General features: G+C 44.0%; 1 protein-coding gene across 3 annotated transcripts in view; it reads left to right on the top strand.

Annotated features, from left to right (window-relative positions):
• The window catches only part of gria1b (glutamate receptor, ionotropic, AMPA 1b), a 49,829-nt gene that overhangs the window by 11,015 nt on the left and 16,539 nt on the right, over window positions 1-22,275 (top strand). For all 3 annotated transcript variants that reach the window (XM_048227902.1, XM_048227893.1, XM_048227910.1), the window contains exons 4-11: window positions 1,635-1,819; window positions 3,712-3,765; window positions 6,554-6,712; window positions 6,934-7,101; window positions 7,552-7,656; window positions 8,353-8,451; window positions 9,938-10,144; window positions 11,392-11,831. In XM_048227902.1, coding sequence (XP_048083859.1) covers window positions 1,635-1,819; window positions 3,712-3,765; window positions 6,554-6,712; window positions 6,934-7,101; window positions 7,552-7,656; window positions 8,353-8,451; window positions 9,938-10,144; window positions 11,392-11,831 — 1,417 coding nt within the window. The remainder of the gene's footprint in view (window positions 1-1,634; window positions 1,820-3,711; window positions 3,766-6,553; window positions 6,713-6,933; window positions 7,102-7,551; window positions 7,657-8,352; window positions 8,452-9,937; window positions 10,145-11,391; window positions 11,832-22,275) is intronic.

Genomic DNA, 22,275 nt, shown 5'->3' with positions numbered 1-22,275 from the left:
TAGGCCAATGTAAGAGAGATGTGCTCCGTAATAAACCCAATTATATCAGCTTGCTTTTGATACTGATGACGGACTGTCAGGACGCGTTGAGCAGGAATGTGGTCGAAGAATTATGACTAACGGCCCCGATATGCATCCTGCTCAGCTGTAGGTATGAGCCAAGGGAGCTTTACATGGCTCACAGAAACCACCACCAATGAGGAATAAACACCAACCGGCAATCAAGAAAATGAGAGCTCCAGTTTCGCTGTACCATGACGTGCCAGTGTAGGAGAAAGCAGGAGTTGAGCTGCATGTGGTCGTATGACTTAAGAGGACCACAACAAGGAATGGCTGAAAGATACAGGCTTGTTTTTAGTTTAGCCTTTTATTAGTGATGCACAATCTTGAAGTTATCCAGCTGGGTTTTGTTAGGAATTGTATGTGCTGCTCCCATTGTGTTTATGGAAACTTTGACGAGAAAGACTTGATTGTCGTCTGTGTACAGTACAAGGTTCAAGGTTTAGGATGGTAAAAAAATAAAACACCATCCATCTGGGTATAAAACATTTCTTTTGAAAGGCAGTTTGGTGCCAAGTGCAGTGCAAAAGTCTGGAAAGCGGAAGAAGCATAACGGTGTGTGAACTTTCTGTGCTCAGAGACAGTGCTTTGTTGAGCTGAGGCTTCTCACTTCTGCTCATCCCGTCTTGTTAGTAGGCCTAGTAGCCTATTCTTCAAGGGTTTGCAGAGGCATGAATGGATGATGGGAAGGCTGAAGACCAGCGTGGGGGGGGGGATTGAGAAACTTTCCCCCACTTCATAGAAAGCCCTTGCTGTGATCAATCCAGACTCTGCATAATGTGTTCGGACTAGCTGGCTTCAAACATATGCCTCCACATCCTTATCATGCAAAGAACTTATTCTCTCTCTCTCTCTCTCTCTCTCTCTCTCTTGACAGAACTTAGGGAACATTTTTAAATTCTGCATTTGGTTGAATTCAGAACTCAAGCGAAATGACACACATTTGCTGTGTGGTTTTGAATAGTCCAACATGAAGCAGGCTTGCATGCTGTTTGCTAATGTGATGTGAAGCTCTGGCCAACATACAGTTGCTGAAGCTTCTTTTCTGCTCACTTCTCGACCAGTCCAAGAAACTCGAGCTGATTTGAATGGTGTTTTTGTAAACAAAAAGAGAAGTTCAAAGTTTGTTTAGCGTGGAGTAGCCCAGGTGTTCCCAAACTTTTCCACGACAAGGCCCCCCAAATACCACTAGGTTCTGTTCAAGGACCCCCTTGATATGTTATTAAACCCATCTATCACTAGAGCTATCACTCTACTATTATTCCCAGTCATTATCATCATATATGTTGTTCAGATATGCAACAAATTATTATAATGGCATTGTATAACAACCCTCATAGTAATAGGTATATTTTACATTTTTTAAATGTATTTATTTGTTGCTTTTATGTTTCCTCACAACTTGCTGAGGCCCCCCTGACACCTCCTTGCGGCCCCCCAGGGGGCCCCGGCCCCCACTTTGAAAACCACTGGAGTAGCCTACTGGGTATCAAATGGGTATTTAAAATGCTGACAACAAGAGCTAGCTGCTAACTTGCCGGTGGCGCACGCCGCTATTGTCTTTTCTCTGATAGGTCTTACAGTTCTGCAGAAGATCCTGGACACGTCGGCCGAAAAGACGTGGAAGGTGACCTCGGTAAACTTGGACAGTCTGACAGAGACGGCCTTTCTGAAGGTCATCCAGGACCTGGACATTAAGAAGGACTACCGCATCATTCTAGACTGCGAGCTTGAGAGGCTCAACTCCATCCTCAACTTGGTAATTATGTCAGGACTGACATCACCACGTCAATACGTCAATAGCAGTCTGTAATTGCAGACTTGAGGAGTACAAGCTGCAGCGGTGGGTCTCTCGATTTGTGGAGTGAATGCTTAGCCAGCTAGGGCTTATTTCATCTGAATGTTCAGCAGACGTGAATCTAAAGAGTGAAAGGGTGCATTCAGAGCACCTCGGAATGACAAGGACCGCCCCCATGGCTACTTTGTTTTTCCGACAGCAAGTGTTCAAGTGCTTTGCCATCGAATGTGTGACAAACACGGATGCCACAACAAAGGTTAAAACATACACTCACTAATCCTAAACAAACAACTGTATTTGCTTAAAATATAGTGTAAAATGCTCGTGAAAGAAATATATGCAGCTTTTCAAGTGATAAAAACGGCAAATTCCCAAGTTCACATTAAAACTGTTGGACATGAAAGGCCACATGGACTACAAACGAACTACAACGTGACGACAAAAGTGATGACGAGCCCCTAACTGGGCAACTCTGTTAGCAAAATCATAGAATGTCTAATAGACCTCTCCAGAATAAGTCCCGCCTCCGTAACTTCCGTATCCATCCAACTTCCTGGCGTCGATTGTCTATGGGAAATAACATGGCGTTTCGAAATATCATACCGGTAAAACATCTGTAGGTAGCGAAGTAGAAAAAGCTGGTGATTGGCCTACACACTTCTGCCATTTAAGTAGTATACTATAGACTATACTACTTAAACGGCACCGAAAATCAAAAAATCCAGTGGAAACTAGATGGCAGAAGTGTGTAGGCCAATCTGCCCAGCAGCTTTTTCTACTTTGTCACCTACAGAGTTTGACAGGTACGATCTTTCAAAACGCCATGTTATTCCCCATAGACAATCGACGGAGCTGTACCCCTCAAAAGCCATTTTTTTCCATCCATTTTGCGAAAAATAAAATAAAATCTGAGGGTTTCAGTTGTTAAATAGGTGAAAACAATAAATGTAGCCATGTAGCTCCATAGGACCCCATGTATTTTGGACTCGCCCGCGATCGCCATCTAGGTGAACTCTGGTGAACTGCAGCCAAATTCGGTTTGTATGGGATTAATAGAGAGTGGGGAGGCTCTCCGTAGACGGGCTCTGGCAAAATCTAGCCCCAGTTTCCGACCTTTGACTCACACATTAAGTGACGTGAATGACGTGGAATTATGATGTTTTCACTCGGAGAAAGGTTTTTCCGAAGCCCATGAACGTGAGGAAAGAACACAACAATGTGTCCAATTTTTGTCATTATTTATACAATAATTCAAACTTTGGTTTGAACTTCTTTTTGAATTCACTCAGATACTTTTTGACGTATTTGTTAGTTGTTAATGCATTACGTGCACTATTTTAAAACTAAATTGATATTCTTGTGGCAATTTGCCTTGCTAGATTTATCACCCACTTGCAGGAGTGATAGATCTAACGTTTGCCACACTTTTAACTTTTAACCCAGGAGAGCTTGCCAGGGTGTGCTGATCGCAGGTGTATATGCAATTATAATGCAGGGTGTGCACATGTAGTCATTAAGCCCATAATTGGCCCTCCCACAGTGACAGATGGCACACCCCCCCCCCCCCCCCCCAACCTATCACCCCCTCCCCTCCATGTTGTTGCAGCTGCCCCCTCTCTGCCGATAACAGACATTCCTCACATGCGGAGCGCGAGGGAAGGTGTGCAATTAGAGAGATGGGTCTGATTAGCTTCTATGTGGAGTAGCCGAAGCAGAGGCAGAACCCAGCCTCAGAGCCTTTAATCTCTATTGCTGATAAACGAGTCGCCAATTCAGTCAATAAAATGGCGGAAGTTCTTGACAGTATTTTAAGAAGGAAAAAAAAGTGTTTCAATGTGCATTTATCTTCACAGATTGCAGCCCAGAAGAAAAACCTCAAAACATACCACTTCATCCTAGCAAACCTGGTGAGTACCAGTAAATATGCTACCTTTCTCTCACCCCAAACTGAACCTTCATGCTTAAGGCAAAGAGCTTGCATGTCAATCGACCACTTGCCTTACACACAGTCTTTTGTGTGCGGCCAAAAGTTGAACGAAATCAATAGTGGCATTGTTCCATGTAGTGGTGCTAATTCATCCTCTTTGTATCAGGCCGAAAGAAGCGTCACAGCTTTTAAATGCAGAGCACAATGCAGACAGATTGCTGATTACCCGCTGAGCAAGGGAATTATCATTTCTGCTCCTTCAAGGCATCATAGTCTTGTCTTCCTCTCTCTTTTCATGTGTGGGTGTGTGTGTGTGTGTGTGTGTGTGTGTGTTTGTGTGTTTGTGGTGTGTGTGCCTGACTGAGAGAGTATGGATTTGCAAGTGTGTTTATCTGTGTGCCTGCACATATGACTCAGTTTGCATGTGTGTGTGTGTGTGTGTGTGTGTGTGTGTGTGTGTGTGTGTGTGTGTATGTGTGCGCGTGTGCGTGTGCATGCATCATGTATGCATATGTGAGTGTGATTATTCTTCAAAATGGACCTTGAACCACTGAAAAGACACATTTCAGAGATTATTAAAGGTTGTATCAGTGATTTCAGGCCCAAAAATAATGATCACATTCATCTAATCTTTCCTAACGACTCACTAGCTGCCTGCCCCATAAGCAAAAAAACGCCATCAAAAAAACTCGTCTCTGTAGGCAGCCTAGGCTCCAAGATCTGTAAACAAAAACAATTGCTATCAACAAGGGTTGGCAACCACTCAAAGGCAAAATAAAGTGTTTCAATAACCGACGAGATGCGCGTTTAGGAGAGTTTTAATTGCACGGGAGGGAGGGGGGGGGGGAGGGAGCTAGCTCTCTGTTTTGTTTGAACATCAACAGAAGTGACGTATCCCCGCTATCGCTGATACAACCTTTAAGATGCTTGTAAGAACATAGCAGATTTGAAATTTAGATCTTTTAACAGAGAATGCATAGTGGCATATACCATATGCACTGTTTCATATTTCTAGTGTGGATGTATGTAAATGAACATGGGGTACTACTGGGCTTATTTGTCTATATTTATGTAGGCCTACATATAAAAATGAGGAGTAAAAGAAATGTCACAATTTTTTATTTAATGTATTATAATTAGCCATGAACGGTTGTATGAACGCTTGTTGAGCTGAGCTATGACTTCATTGAACTTTGTATTGTTAGGTTCATAATGGGATCCTCTACCATCAAATTGCAATTTAAGAAGTATACACTTAGGCACATAATTGGATTGTGGAATAATGAAAAAACATGTCAAGTTATAAATAATGATGACAATAAAGGCTGCATGAATGCTGCCACACTTCTGGAGAGGGAGGCCCCATGGGTTCCATATCTGTGTGAGAAATCGCCTTAAATGAGAACTCACAAATGTGCGCACACACACAGAAGAGAGAGAGATCACACAGCATTCTCTCCGATATACACACATACATAAACATATATATCCCCCTGGTAAATTTCAGTAAAGTAAAAAAAGAGGTATAAAAATCATCAATTTATTTTAATAAATTGCAAAAGACAATGCATGATAAATAAATGAATATTTTTAGCAAAACACATCTTCTGTGTTCCTCTGTTTGACTCTAGCAGTGGTGGTAATAAATGCAGAGGGTGCTGTAGACAGGATCAGAGGTTTGTGCTGGTTGTTAATCGCAACATAAAGAGAAGACTTCGACTGTTAAATAAACTAAAGCACTTAACCAGCATTTACTGATTTAACAACAATCTATCTGAGAGATAAAATCTCTAAATGAATAGTTGAAAGGTTAATCCCTCTGTAAGACTGTGATTCTGTAGCCTGAATGTCTTGTTTTTAGCTTCTGATTCTGCTGATGTTTAGCAGTAAATGGATCTTCCTTTGTCTTCCTGACTTCTATGTAATATCAGCATTTACGTTACCTCCAGAATGTGTGTTCTTGTTAAGCATGTTGTATTGCAATGGCAAGAATGTTCTTGCCTGTTTTGGGGTCAACATGATCTTGACATTTAAAGGGCAATCTATACATTGATGTGGTGACAAGAATAGACGGAGTTCTTCTTATAAGAATAAAATGGCAAATGTAGAGGCTTCATGCATTAGTGTTTGAATCGAGAGCCTACTTCAGACTGATGCAGAGATGTTGCTTTTCACAAGAGATTTAGCCCTTTTATAGGCCTTATTTACAACTGATAATAGGCAACATGGAATGCGGCGCTCCGTTCCTCAGTTACTCATAACATGGCTTTATTATGCATCGGAATGCATCAGGCATGTTATAAACAGCTACAGTTGAACAATCTCCAATCTAATTAGATTGTATTCCTTGTTGACCTGTATCACCACAACAGGACTTCAGGATCATGCAGCTGCCATTTTACAACATCCCAGCATTGACAGTATTGCAGAGTACAACTGTTCAGTTTCATTCAGCATCATGCAGGATGACTGTATCTGGAAATGACAGTCTGTTACGTACTCGGTAGACAGAATGACCAACTATGGGAAGTAAATGCTATGCATTCACCTCTTATCTGTAATTGGTTCTATATAAATAAAACTGAATTGAATTGATTTGAATTAAATTAAGATACCGACATCCGCATTGGAATTTTATGCATCCTTAAGCACCCATCTTACATGAAGTTTCAGATTCTAGTACTGACATCCACATGTGGTCATTATCTTGCTCTTGGTGTGTTTGAGTTGCTGTTCAGTTGATGTTCATGACCTTTCCTGCCTTTCAGGGTTTCATGGATCTGAACCTGACGGAGTTCAAGAAGGTAGGCGCCAACGTGACGGGCTTCCAGCTGATGAACTACACGGCGCCCCTCGTCAGCAGCACCATACAGGACTGGCTGGAGTTTGACAGCAAAGACCTTAAGATTCTCAAAAGAAGACTGAAGGTATATGTGAAAAAAGGAACAGCTTTACATGGAGGCTGTTGAACGGTTAAATGAAATCAGATAGACCTATCAAAAAATGAAATCAAATAAAGGTGAAAGTCCTTCTGAGGATTTTACTCTGCCTGTTCCTCTGCTTTCCAAAATGAGATCTGTGGATTATGCATGTCTTATTTAATAAGCTGTCAACGCTGTAACCGTTGGACCGTCCTCCTTATCTGCAGTACACCGGAGCACTTACCTACGACGGGGTGACGGTGATGGCCACTGCTTTCCAAAACCTCCGGCGGCAGCGCATTGACATTTCGCGGCGAGGGAACGCCGGGGAGTGCCTGGCCAATCCTCCGGCACCCTGGGGCCAGGGCATCGACATCCAGAGGGCCCTGCAGCAGGTAGGCTAAGCCCAGCAAGCGGCCACCACGCTGGGGAGAGTCAGTGGCTGAGACCCCCTGCGGCTCAGGGCCCCACCATACTGCATTTTAAAAGAGCAACCGCACAAACAAGCAAGGGGCTTTTTTGTATTATTTAGCATAGTGATTTTTTTGCTTTTCCTCTGGGACTCCTGTTGTGAAAATTTTAATAATTTCAAATGCCGTGTTTATTCCGTTTATTTTAGATATTTACAAATTCAAATTGTCTTTCTCTTATGACTCGAGAAATTGATCTCATTCATATTTTTCTCCTTCTGCAGTGTGTGTATACTGACTGTTTGGGATACACTGTGTTGTCACAGTGTCTGTGTCTGTTCCTGTCAGTCTTTAGTCCCTGGGCTTGGGCCTTGGAATGACATGGCTGCTGTGACTCACTTTCAGCCAGTCTTATTTTTGGATCTCTCTGTGTAGGTTCAGTTTGAGGGAATCACGGGTCACGTCCAGTTCAATGACAAAGGCCATCGGACTAACTTCACAGTGGACGTGATGGAGCTCCGACTGACCGGACCCAAAAAGGTAGAGAGATAATGCCACCTCGCTCATTGTGGATTTATCTCTTTGTCAATGTAGGACAGGTAGAACCATAAAGCAGTGTCATTACTAAATGTATGCATTCAGGTAATTAATGGCATTTAGAATTTATAAATGAGGTATATGTAATAGTGTAACAACCATCAGTGGCAGAAGTGTTCACAGCAAAGAAATACTGATAAATAAAAATAATTGTGAAAAGGTGTTAGCAGGTTTGAAATCAGTGATGTCATATTTCAAAATGGTACCAAGAAGATGCATTAGTATGTCACTGTACAAAGAATAGACTCACTGCACATAGTCATCCATTGTTTGTGGCCTACTTTACTGTACATTGCCATTTACAAGGAAAGTAAATGGAAGCAGAAATGTTGTGTGTTGTTGGTTCAGCTTGGAGAACATGCAGCAAAGCCATACAACCCAAGTCAGTATTGCAGCACTTTCAAAAATGTCATTGTGGAAGGCAGAAGCTGTAAGTCTTGACACGGAGCCGTTATCAGCTGCGAGAGTGTGCTAGGAGAGGAGTGTTAGTCACAGGAGTGAAAGGGCTGTGCCTGCATTTCAAGTGATTGCGCTCCTTCTTAAGCCTTCTGAATGAATATTTATTAAACTATAAATAGCGGAACAGAAAAATGCCTGTGCACACCATGCCGATGCGTTCCCCCATATTTCTGGCTGCAGGTGGGCTACTGGAACGAGAAATATGTCAACACGGCAACGTACTCCCCGGCCAACGAGACGCAGCTCCTCAACAGGACGTACGTCGTCACCACCATCCTTGTAAGTCCAGCCACGTGAGAAGATGCCTACAAACTGTGTGAGCGCAAAAAAAAAAAAACATACATCATGCATATGGATGTGTTTGGGTTTTGAAAATGAACACCCAAATAGGATAGCCCAGGGCACAGCAAAGTTTATCGTACCTCTGCCTCCTCAATTAGCGCGAGAGGACACGAGGCGAAGGAAGGCCGCTTGCTTTTCCCCCAGCGCCAGCAGCTGGCAGAGTCCGCCCCAGCAGCAGCAGCAGCAGCAGCAGCTTAGCAGACAGACAACAGCTTATAGGCGAGGAGCAGCGCTCGCAAATGAATTCATTTGACAGAGCTGCTCTGGCAACGGGGAGCTCTTCCAAAGGTTCTTTTGACTGCCCTGCCTATGAAGTCCCCATCAGAGAGAAAGATGAATTTAAATGTGATTTTCTCTGCCTCTCTCTCTCTCTCTCTCTCTGCCATTCCTGTCACTCCTCTCTCCTATCTCTTTCTGACTCTCCCTCCCTCCCCTCCCCTACCCTCTTATCCCCTTCCCCTCTCTCTCTCTTTCTCTCTCCTTTTACTGTAAAGACTTTGTAGGCTTGTCCACATTGTAGGCTTGTCAGATCGACACCTCCGAATAGTTCCAGTCAGGACTGATTGTTATTGATGAGCTTGGTTTCTGAAGTCAACTCCTCGCACAGCTGCCTGTGGCTATGGGCTCAGGGTAGTGAGACTGGTGGGATATTCTGGAGATGAATGACCTTTGTTGGGTGGGATTCACTGCACATGTGCACAGGTGGCCATAGTCCCCCAGGCCCTCCCCTGGGAGATGCCAGTGTTGCTTTTGCTTTCCCAGCTGACGGGGAAAGAATAGTAGCAGATACGCTTATTTTGGATTCACCAAGAAAAAAACAGTCCTTTACATATCACACTGAGCAGAGGAAACGACTTCTCTTTTTGACAAATTGAAAAAAAAAAAACACATTTTCACATATGTTTACATATAGTAGAACTGCTTGTGAACCTTTATTGTTGTGGAGAATTTCTCAGACAGGGCTATTCCACTATAAAAACATTGTTTGTCTCTATTGTGTGGGCTTTTTCTCTCTGTTTTTTTTTTGTCTACGTTTGTGTGTATGTGCGTGCTTGTGTGTGTGTGTGTGTGTGTGTTCTCCACTCTCTGACTCACCCGCACACAGGAGACAGAGGCGGAGGCTCTTTAGTTGTAGCCAGGGGCGTTTGCTGGAGCTTCCTGTTGTAAATAACACAGTTGGAAAGCCCTGGGCCGACAGAGAGAAATGATCCACGTCTGTTCACAGCCCATTATTTGTGTTTTCCCATTATTGCTTACTTATTAACGACTCATAATAACTCTAAAAATGTTACGCGTTTAGAGGTAACACTAAGACACTCTTGCTAAGCTAGAACAGCGTTGCCTCAAAATGGCCGACAACCAACATTGTGTTATTGTCTGATATGCCATTAAAGATTCAATTACTGTATATTTCCAAATGCAGGAGTCTCCTTATGTGATGCTCAAGAAGAACCATGAAAACTTTGAGGGAAATGACAAGTATGAGGGCTACTGTGTGGAGCTGGCCGCCGAGATCGCTAAACACGCCGGCTATAACTACACGCTGGAAATCGTGGGAGACGGAAAATATGGGGCCAAAGACGCAGAGACCAAGATGTGGAACGGGATGGTGGGCGAGCTGGTCTACGGCGTGAGTAGCCTAAACATTTATTTAGACCGCAGGTTCTAATTCCGTGACTTTATTTGCCTTCCGTGTTTAGCGGATTGAATATATTGTACTGCGTGTACCGTCTTCTGTGTTTCGTGTGCTCAAGTGGTGGAGCTTTATGTAAATACCAATTTCATATGTCCATATTTTTGAATAGAGATAGTGTACTTGCAAGGATACATACACATGAATCATACATATAGTCTCCATTTCTGCCTTCCACAAATATACATGTGACTATTGACACAAATACTTTGTGAATAGAAGACCAATGTCCTGGCAGAGTGTAGTCCATCTCAGCCCTGTGCAGAGCACACTCTGTCCAAACCGTGCAGCCATGAGTTTGACAAAGGCTTATGCTCCTCCTATTTATATGTTCAGTAGCTTTGCCTCTGCCACAACACATTAGGGCAGAATGGATTCATCTTGATTTACTGCCAATTTGATAACAGTGAATCCGTAAACAGTAGGGAAAGAACACATTGGGATTCGAGACAAAAAGGACAATTAGTAGAATTAGAATCGCACCGGGGTACTAAAATGTCCCGCGACGAGTCATCATCTGTTAGTTTCTTGGACCATTTTGCCCCCAGGACATTCAAATGGCTGAATTAATGGTATAAGAAAATGGCAGAGAATTCTACATTATCTGCCTCGACTAGGCCACGTGCAGTTTTTTCTCTCTTCACTGCTCTAACCCAATCAAGTGTGGCTTTGTGGATTTGTGTCTCTTTTTCTCCCAAGAAGTAATCTTAAAATTACTTGAAAGCATCTTATTATTATTCAGCCCTAGAAAACAGAATTATACGAAACATTCTCTAGAGAGAAATTCTCCAGTGGAGTTCTTTAGGGAGGAGATTTTAGTAATACTCGCATACATAACAATCTTTCTGAATCTGAAGGTTATTTACATTTGTTACTACAGCTCCTCTAGGAAAAAGGATTGTTTTTGTGGTCTACAGTTATTGATTCGTTGTTCATTTACGGGAAGCGAGCCCTAAGCACACAGTGGCTTATGTTAGGTTTTTTTGTTGATGTTCTGCTCGGACAATTTCAAAAACCTTTTAGACCAATGCACTTACTCATCTGATTGTGTGTGTCCAAGGGAATGTGAAATGGCCATTCTCTCTGATAAAAACAGATACTCTCTGGCCATGCAAGCCTCTGTAATCATGTTATGTCACCAGGGTGGTTCATTTTGAAAACCTGTGTTTTCTTCCATCTGCCAGAAAGCTGATGTTGCCGTGGCCCCACTCACCATTACCCTGGTCCGAGAAGAGGTCATCGACTTCACCAAGCCCTTCATGAGCCTGGGCATCTCCATCATGATCAAGAAGCCGACCAAGTCCAAGCCGGGGGTCTTCTCCTTCCTGGACCCGCTGGCCTACGAGATCTGGATGTGCATCGTGTTCGCCTACATCGGCGTGAGCGTGGTGCTGTTCCTGGTCAGCCGCTTCAGCCCGTACGAGTGGCACGGGGACGACGAGGGCGAGGGCGGCGAGGGTCAGGGCCAGCAGACGCAGTCGTCCTCCCCGCAGGCCAGTCAGTCGCAGGGCCAGCAGACCCAGCAGCAGCAGCAGCCTGAGCACACCAACGAGTTTGGGATTTTTAACAGCCTGTGGTTCTCGCTCGGGGCCTTCATGCAGCAGGGATGCGATATCTCACCAAGGTGAAGCATGACTCTTCCTCTACAGTTGTCCCAGACAGTACATTATGACTACATGGTCTTCTTTTGCCTTCGCTTCTTTGGTTACATATAGGGTTACATATAACATTATACAACCATGACTAAGCTCTCATCATTGCCAGCCATAACACTACACTGTTATCATCTATGTTACCCTATCAGAAGTGTTACAATCTGTAAGCAAATATTAGCACTATTGTACTACTGTATCACCTGTTGTGTAATGTGATGGAAATGGCTGTGAGTCGCTGACAGGTTTCATACCCCAGGCTTATGGGGGTAACAGCACATCTGTGCAGTGTAGCATCAAGGCTCCTACAGAATTCACCTTCACCCTTCACTGTTCTGTTCGGCTATCAAAATCGGACTTGAATTTGATTACACAGTATGTGATGAAATTAGATGTGATGCAGGCTGTTATGCCAGTAATGTTTCAGTGCCAGCGAGGTTGTTTTGGAAACGTGATGATGGGGAAAGAGGTTGTGGTGAAACCGGTGAATCGCATCTCAGGGATGTACTGTTTGCTCTCCTATGCATGAGTACACTGTATCAGAGGAAAGTGTCTCGGCCTGGGAGGTACTGGGCTGCTATTGCAATGGCGTGACACCACACTAACACAGTGATGGCACAGCATGTCCTAAACGAGACCAGATTTCACACTTTGGTGTCAGAGGAATCTCAGATTGGACTCTCGCAGGGCTTAGAACTACACGCTGAAGAGATTTTAAAATCCCAGAGGAGGCTGCTCGAATGTGTGGTTGTGTTGTTTGCTTTTGTTTTATTTGTTCGTTTGTTTTTGGGGGGGGGACTCCAGCTCAGCTGGCTATGAGAAGGCCGATGGTCCTTCACGTCAATCTTCAGTCAAAGCAGTTTGCAAGTCAAGTATTTTGCTTGAATTGAACAAACTGGAAGGACACTTGCTCTAAGGTGGAGTCGTACCCTCAGTGGCTTTGGAAAGAAAGACCATATTTTTTCTTGCATGCTTTGTGGTGTGTAAGCACAACATGTAGTCACACATCATATTTTATTACTGTTAATTTTTATTGGGTAACACTTTATTTTAATGTGTCGTTGTTACAGTGTACCTACCTAATTAGGTACAGTGGTACAACCTGTATAACAACATGTACTATCAGGTACTATCATTGTACTTGCATTATGTATTTGTGGGTACCTACATATAGTTGTTACATTGTAATACTGAGTGCTTTTACAAAACTTTGCCAATTTGCCTAAATTTTCATCAGAGGCAAAGAGCTGACCTGAGACCTGCTGGATGGGGTAAATCTGGTCATGATAGATTTGATATACAAAGACAATAAGGCCTTGACTGGAGCTAAGAATGGTTTGTCTATCAAATCTATCATGACCAGATTTACCCCATCCAGCAGGTCTCAGGTCAGCTCTTTGCCTCTGATGAAAATTTAGGCAAATTGGCAAAGTTTTGTAAAAGCACTCAGTATTACAATGTAACAACTATATGTAGGTACCCACAAATACATAATGCAAGTACAATGATATTACCCTGATATTACATGTTGTTACACAGGTTGTACCACTGTACCTAATTAGGTAGGTACACTGTAACAGCGACACATTAAAATAAAGTGTTACCTTTTATTGTTTATATATACGGTCACTCTGGGATTATAATAGTGGGAGCGCTTGGCTGGTGTTTTGTTTTATTATGAGGGTCTTGGCATGGATCTCTATGACCTGGATGCAAGGAGATGTTATCCGTCCTGATCTGCTCCTGTTGTGTGATCCGGAGACAATCCTCCGTGTGACAAATCACCCCGATGCTTCCTCCCCTTCAGTGCTCTTCTTCTCTCTGTTCTGTTTTCTGCCCGTTCCCTGGAGCAACCAATCTCCTGACCTTTCCCTGCCCAGTCCCCCCCATTTTTATTTAATAGAACCACTGCCCGAGCTCTCGCCTAGCGCTGTCCCTTTGACGTCGGGAGGTTTTTGGAGCGATGACTGGTCCCCCCCGCTCATTAAGCACACACCTCTGAGCTGCGGACCCGGTGATCGGCTGTCTGCAGCTGGTGACCGATGTGTGTAGGTCGAGGATGCATATGCAATTAAACCTTTGTCTCCGGCAAATAGGCAAATGGCGTTTTACTGTGTCACAGGGGGCCGCATCTGTTGGTTTTGGGCCAATGGAGATGTGACCAGGCCCTCTTGTATGGAGGAGGGGGAAGACCAATGCTAAAAGTGGATGTGGGCTCTTTTGTATTCCCTCCGGTTAATTGGTAACAATGGATGTGGTGAACTTTAAAAGAGTGATTGCTTTTAAATAAATCATTCCGAGCCGCTTTGATCCACTATTTTGTGGTGGTTTATATAATGAAGTTAGCTTGGTTGTTTTTTTTTTTCCCCTCCACTGAGCCCAATGATAGTATGACTGTTTTCAGTTTATCACGAGAGAGGGAACTGTTTTTAGTTTATCGGGAAATGGAAGAGCAAGGGTTGCTTGTTCCTCTTTCTCTCTCTCTCTCTCTCTCTCTCTCTCTCTCTCTCTCTCTCTCTCTCTCTCTCTCTCTACTCCTTCTCTTTCTCTTGTTGAGCAGGAGCACCAAAACAATTGTGACTCAGCCATTGTCACCTCAGGACAGTGATATGTGGAATGGAAGATGACATGAATCTTTGCTGACGTTTAATGAGTGATTCATTTGAGTCTCAAAATTGGTCTCGTTTTGGAGGAGCTGCAGTGCAGTGGTAGCGTCGGCGTCCAGCACTGCATATGAGCCCAGTGCCCAGGAGACCCAGTTTAGACCTGTGGTCATTTCCCGACCCCCCCACACACTAATTTCCTGCCCACTCTTCACTGTCCTGCCAATTAGGGCTGCACAATTAATCGATTTTTAATTGGTATCACAATTTGAACTAAAGCAATTAACTAATCGCAAAGGCTGCAATTATTCATGCTGCTCGCAACTCTTGAGTAATCTTCTCACATCAATGATTTTTATATTCATGTCATCCTCCTTGTGTGACAGACAGTGAAGCTCACCTGACAGGATTGCTGTGCTTCTCATGCACTAGGCACGCTCACCGCTAACAAGTGGCCCAACATCTGACATCTGAACTGAAGATTGACTTTCAAAAATGATATCACAAAGCAAATTGCAATCGGAATAAATTAAAAAAAAAATATATATATATATAAAAAAATTAAATATATTTTTCCCCCAAATCCTGTCAATTAATGGCAAAAATGCCCCCAGAATAGAATAAAACAATATCTGTCTCATTGTTTGTTTTTCTGTGAAATTGCAAACATATCTTTATGCTTCATCGAAGCGTTTGGTATGTTTTACACCTACTGCTTTTTTAGGCAAACGCACGCTGGGCAGGAATTACCTCCTACTGTCCTGCTGTGCAGAAAGAACTCCACATTCATAGACACGTTGTGCTCTACCTGGCTGGGAAACAGCATAGACACGTTGTGCTCTACCTGGCTGGCATAGACAGCAGCCTACCTGGCTGAAACAGCATAGACACGTTGTGCTCTACCTGGCTGGGAAACAGCATAGAACCGTTGTGCTCTACCTGGCTGGAAACAGCATGAAGACACGTTATTGCTCTACCTGGCTGGGAAACAGCATGAACACCGTTCTACCTGGCTGGGAACAGCATGCTCTACCTGGCTGGAAACAGCATGGTGCGTTACGTGCTCTACCTGGCTGGGAAACAGCATGAACCGTTGTGCTCTACCTGGCTGGAAAACAGCATAGAGCATAGACACGCGTTGTGCTCTACCTGGCTGAAACAGCATAGACCGTTTATTAACTCTACCTGGCTGGGAAACAGCATAGACACGTTGTGCTCACCTGGCTGGGGAAACAGCATAGACACGTTATTGCTCTACCTGGCTGGGAAACAGCATAGACACGTTGTGCTCTACCTGGCTGGGAAACAGCATAGACGCGTTATTGCTCTACCTGGCTGGGAAACAGCATAGAGACGTTGTGCTCTACCTGGCTGGGAAGCAGCATAGACACGTTATTGCTCTACCTGGCTGGGAAACAGCATAGACACGTTGTGCTCTACCTGGCTGGGAAACAGCATAGACACGTTGTGCTCTACCTGGCTGGGAAACAGCATAGACACGTTGTGCTCTACCTGGCTGGGAAACAGCATAGACACGTTGTGCTCTACCTGGCTGGGAAACAGCATAGACACGTTGTGCTCTACCTGGCTGGGAAACAGCATAGACACGTTGTGCTCTACCTGGCTGGGAAACAGCATAGGTGCGTTATTGCTCTACCTGGCTGAAACAGCATAGACGTTATTGCTCTACCTGGCTGGGAAACAGCATAGACGTTGTGCTCTACCTGGCTGGGAAACAGCATGAACCGTTATGCTCTACCTGGCTGGGACGCAGCATAGAACCGTTGTGCTCTACCTGGCTGGGAAACAGCATAGACACGCGTTGCATAGCTCTACCTGGCTGGAAACAGCATAGACCGTTGTGCTCTACCTGGCTGGGAAACAGCATAGAACCGTTATTGCTCTACCTGGCTGGGAAACAGCATAGACGCGTTATTGCTCTACCTGGCTGGGGAAACAGCATAGACCGTTATTGCTCTACCTGGCTGGGAAACAGCATAGACACGTTGTGCTCTACCTGGCTGGGAAACAGCATGAACTGCGTTGTGCTCTACCTGGCTGGGAAACAGCATAGACCGTTGTGCTCTACCTGGCTGGAAACAGCATAGACGCGTTATTGCTCTACCTGGCTGGGAAACAGCATGACGCGTTGTGCTCTACCTGGCTGGGAAACAGCATAGACGCGTTACCATGCCAAACACCCGGCCAGACCGTTGTGCTCTACCTGGCTGGGAAACAGCATAGAACCGTTGTGCTCTACCTGGCTGAAACAGCATAGACGCGTTGTGCTCTACCTGGCTGGGAAACAGCATAACCGCGTTGTGCTCTACCTGGCTGGGAAACAGCATGGAACACGTTATTAGCTCTACCTGGCTGGGAAACAGCATAGACACGTTGTGCTCTACCTGGCTGGGAAACAGCATAGACACGTTGTGCTCTACCTGGCTGGGAAACAGCATTTACTAAGTATAGATCTGGTCATTGTCACTTTTTAAGAGTACCTTTTCTCGGCGGGCACATTCAGATGTGAGAATTCTTCGCAAGCAGGAGGGGGAAGAGGTGGGGAGTGTGTAAGAAGGTGTGATAAGAAGAATTATTATTCCAGCGTCAAGATGTGTACTATGGATTTACTGAGCGAGCATTAATGTGGGGGGTGCAGGGGAGGGCATTTGGAGAAACACACCAGGTGATAAAGAAAAGTGTTTGTTCTTGATAAATGTCAGAGCCGTCAATCAGGGCTGCCTCATCACATTGTAATTCAACTGGGCGTCTGTCTCCACATTCACTGTAGTGTCGGAAGGAAAGTCAATAGCGTCCACTTTTCTTGCAGCACTCTTGTTGATTTCTGGAATTTGCCAGAACACCACTGAAACATTACAGCTCTGAACGCAGACGAGAGCCAGCACGGCGAGAGCTTTGGAGAGAGACGCTCTGGCTGATAGCTGTGTGGCTTTGAGCTCTGGCACAAAGCCATAATCTCCTGCTTGTTCAGGTTCTCTATGGCTCCCCTCTCCTCCTCCTCTCCTCCTGCTCTCGTCCCCACTCCTCAACTCTCCTCTTTTCTCCCTGCCCCCTCCTATCGTCCACTACACTATCCTCTACTCCTCTCCCTCTATCTCCCTTTTTCTTCACTTCTCCCCCCAGCCCCCTCTCTTCTCCTACCTCTCTCCCTTCTTTCCTCTCCTCCCTTCTCCCCTCCTCCCTCTCCCCTCCTCCCTTCTCCCCTCCTCCCTTCTCTCTCTCCCTCTCCTCCCTCCTCTCCCCTCCTCCCTTCTCTCCTCTCCCTCCCCCTCCCTCCCTCCCTCCCCCTCTCCCTCCTCCTCCTCACCCTCCCTCCCCTCCCCTCCCCTCCTCCCCCTCCCTCCTCCCCTCCCTCCTCCCCTCCTCCCTCCTCCCTCTCCTCCCTCCTCCCTTCTCCTCTCCTCTCCTCCTCCTCCCTCCCTCTCCTCCTCCCTCTCCTCCTCCCCTGCCTCTCCTCCCCTCCTCCCTTCTCCCCTCCCTCCTCCTCTCCTCCCTCTCCCCTCCTCCCTTCTCCCTTCTCCTCCCTTCCTCCCCTCCCCTCCCCTCTCCTCTCCTCCACTGCTGCGCTGGGGCCTGTAATGCAGAATAATGAGAGGAGGAAGGAGTGGAGCGTTGCAGAGTGGCTGACTGCAGATATCCGCGCTCCATCCCTGCCGCGCGCCGCACTGTGCCTCTGACTGACACGCCGCTGATAGCGCCTGACTCGCCCCGCTCGCTCCTGGAGGATGGCAGCCTGTTCCTCCACCTGAGGGGGATCTCTCTCTCTCTCTCTCTCTCTCTAACACCCTATCACACTCCCACTCCTCTTCTTCTTCTTCTTCTCTCTCTATGTGCCTTTCTTTCTCTTGTGTGCAAACGCAGCTCATCTGCTTGGCCCCGTTTAAGCATGCATGCTGTCGTCGGCAATTTTCGCGTTTTATGCAGGGCTGTATCAGATGCCTGCTAGGAACGTGGGTGTGTGTGAGGTGTGTGTGCGTGTGTGTGAGGTGTGTGTGTGTGTATAAAGGGGGGCGGGTGCTGTTTCAGATAAGGGTTTACAGCTGAGCAGAAGAAGTTGGGGTCATGGGCCGTCTACGCTGAGCTTCTGTAGGCGGCGATGCAGAGTAGACACTGTGCCTTCCGAGGGTATCACAGGTGAAGTGCAGTGGGTATGCAGAAGGGCTTAGCGTTTCAAACGTATCAGTTACTACATAAATTATATTTGCAGCAAACAGTTAGCGAAGAATTGTTGCAGCAAGGAAGCAGGATAGCAAAGAAGCAGGTTCGAAGTTGTGTTATGCGCTCATGCAGTTAATCTTTCTCAGATATCCTTAGTGTTAATTCATATACAGTACTGGCAGGCTTTTTAAAAAAACATTAGTGTTTGTGTCAAAAGGTTAAGCCCCTTGAAAGACTCAGGTGTTTGGGAAGAGGCAGGCTAGTTTGTCCAACTTATGTTCAGACAACAATAAATGACTGTTATCCATGTTGTAGATACCCAATAATGACATTTCTACACAACATAAACAAAAACCAGGGTAGAACCGTAACCACTTAATCTACACACTACCTCTAGATGTTGTACATCACTTGGACGTATGTCCTAAGTGTGTGTGAATGTGTGTAATTGTGCTAGATTGGTAGAACCCAGTGAGTGAAATTGTACCTTTGGTTCCCACTGCCCAGTGGCTCTTTCTACCACCTCAAATGTTAGTTTCTGTGTAGGTCAGGTTTTCTTAGTCGGGTGGTGGGCGGTTAGTACTTCAAACTAAATATTACAGATGAGGGGATCTCGGCTTTGTCCATGCTCACGTACACACAAACCTCCCATAACTTACACATTGCCCATTCATGTAGGCTACTGGTCATTGCTGCTCTGGCATTTGAAGGTAAAAACAAAAGAGAATGTCCGCACACCAGAGTAGCATCCAGAGCTTAATTAAAAGAGTTCAACGTTTCGACTCGACGGAGTCTTCTTCAGGCACAATGTCCTTACCTGCACCTGGCCTAGATATAGGTGGGGTGTGCACGCATCCACTCTTCATGCAGACTTCATGCTCTGGCATTTTACTCATCAGGTTCGTGTCCTGTCTCTGGGATATCCCATATTGCCTGTTTACTCCCATTGATAGTCCGCAGTAGCCTTGTGTTATGCAAATGAATATCTTTATTTGTCCGATCTCCTCTATTGATCCAGTGTGCAGCTGTGCAGGCTCTCACTCTTCTGTTCAGCTCTGCTGGGGTGCTGGATGCATCGACTGCACCAAAATAGCCCACAGTTTGTTCCCAGAATAATTCTCAAAAGAAAGCATGTAACAGAGAAAATGTCAATCTAATTAACGTTCCATTTGAAAACATTTATTTCCAAAGAAAATAGACCTCTCCTGCTCCCACACATTACAACTGTGGCAAGTGCAAGAATGTCTGCTGAAAAATGTCACTTTTCAACAAAATTGTAAATCACATACCCTGATTAACAGTACAAAACTCAATTCAAAAGGCTATGATAATTTTAAAACAGGGGGTATTCCAAGTACGTGGTTTAGTGACAAACCTGGGTTAGTTAACTCAGTAAGGGGTAAACCTCCTAATAGAAGAGCTGTATGGCTTCATTCTCCTAACAAAACAATACCATAGGGCTCTTGTTGTAGGAGGTTTACCACTTACTCTGAGTTACCTTACCTAGGTTTATCATTAAACCACGTACTTGGAATACCCCCCAGGTCTAACAAGGCTACACATATGTGTAAACAAATGTCATTGTTTTGAGCAACAGAAGAAGCACTACGGTAAGCAGTCTTGGCACACACTGTCTAGAACCCGCGGTGATATTGTCATCTTCTTACATTGTAATCTCATCTGACACATCTGGTTTAATCAGATCCCACGTCCATTGGAATGGACATGACATATTTTTGGGTCTAGACCAATGAAAATCTGTGATTTCACCATTTTAATTATGCTTTGTAACTGATTGGATCCTAATGACCCAATCAGAATGCAGTTAGGATCTGTAACTTGATCTGAGAGCACTTCAGACATCAGACAAGACAAGCATGGCTCTGAAGCTAGATAGGAACAGAAGTAAACACATTTTTCCCCTCATAAATATGAATTTATGTTTATGATAGCCTAACCAATTTGCACTCAGTATAATTCTAACCATTGCAGGTGATGATATTTGAAGTTAGTTTGAATATATTTCATAACAGTGTAGTACAGGATTTTTTCAAAGTTTAATGTCCATCCCAATGGACATCAGGTGTTGGGAGATGTTAGCCAACACTCATTTAGGCACTCACCAGGCAAGGTTCAGACGTATCCTCAAGACCGAAGCTCTACTTTTGAATCTGATTTATTTCAGCTATTTTGGATGAATGTGCACTCATTTTACTAAAATGTGTCGTCATTTTTACTAAATCGTGCTCTCATTTTATTAGATTGTGCACTGAATTCAGTCAAATGTGTGCTCGGTTTACTAAATAGTGTGTGCATTTTGCTAAATGGTGGGCTCATTTAGTCAAATTGTGCTATTTTTTTGTAAAATGAGTGCACATTTTTGTACAATGAGTGCACTATTTACTAAAAAGGATTATTCAGTAGACGAGCACACTATGTAGGAAAACGAGATTTTAATATATTGTGTGCACGTTTTACTAAATTGTGCGTATGTTTACTAAATTTAGTAAAACGAGTGCACTATTTAGTATAACAAGCTCATGATTTAGCAATATGTGCACACAATTTAGTAAAATGAGCATACGTTTTCTGGATATATACCAAAAAATATCTTGCAATGACTGCTCTAGGGTTCCGTACTAACCATATTACAATCTATTCTTGTTAGTATAACAGTACCCAAAGTACGCTCTGGATGCTCTGAGAGTGTGACACTTTGAATAAACGAACGATAATTCCACCCACGGTCCAAATTTACGAACGGTTAAAAGTTTCAGAGTTGGCTCAGAGCGCTTGGAGTGGCAATTTACAAACACACTCTTAGTAAAATAAGTGTATAATTCAGTAAAACGAGTGTATATTATCTTGATATACAAAAACAATCTTGCAATGACATCTCCTGGGGGGTGTCATTGCAAGATTTTCTATGTATTGAGAAAACATACTAAATTGTGCGCTCGTTATACTAGATTGTGCACACATTTTTGTGTATTGTGCGCTTGTTTAACTACAGTACATAGTGTGTTCATTTTACTAAATCGTGCTCTCGTTTTATTAAAAAGTACACTTATTTTACTAAATTGTGTGCTCTTTTTCCAAAAATTAAAATAAGAATGTGATGAAATAAAATGAGTGCAATTTAGCAAATGAGCCCACAATGTAGTAAATTAAACACACTGTTTAGTAAAACAAGCACACGATTTACAAAGGTGAGCGCACAATTTAGTAAAATGAGCACACACAATTTAGTAAAGCACATTCCCTCCATATACACAAGCAAATATGCTGCAGACATACCCCCGGTGTTCCGTATTGGAACATGTAATTAAACTAGAAATGCAATTCCAAGGAATTACCAGTGCATGAAAATGCAAAAGTTGTGATGTAAAATATCATGTATAGTTAAAATAGATAATACAGAGATGGTAACTACGGTGATGCTAGGATAGACATAGTGGTTGCATAGCTTAATAAAAGTTGATAGTTTAAAAGTAGACCATTTAAAAGTTGAATGTAGATAGTTTAAAAGTTGTTTATAGACAGTTAGTTTAATAGATAGATAGTTTAATGATAGTTTAAGAGTAGACTGTTTAAAAGTTGAATGTAAATAGTCTAAAAGTTGTTGACAGACTGA

The sequence above is a fragment of the Alosa alosa genome, chromosome 2, assembly GCF_017589495.1.
Source record: "Alosa alosa isolate M-15738 ecotype Scorff River chromosome 2, AALO_Geno_1.1, whole genome shotgun sequence".
Taxonomy (NCBI): Eukaryota; Metazoa; Chordata; class Actinopteri; order Clupeiformes; family Clupeidae; genus Alosa; species Alosa alosa.
Note: the sequence above shows the minus strand (reverse complement) of the source record. Positions and strands in the feature narration are given on the sequence as shown.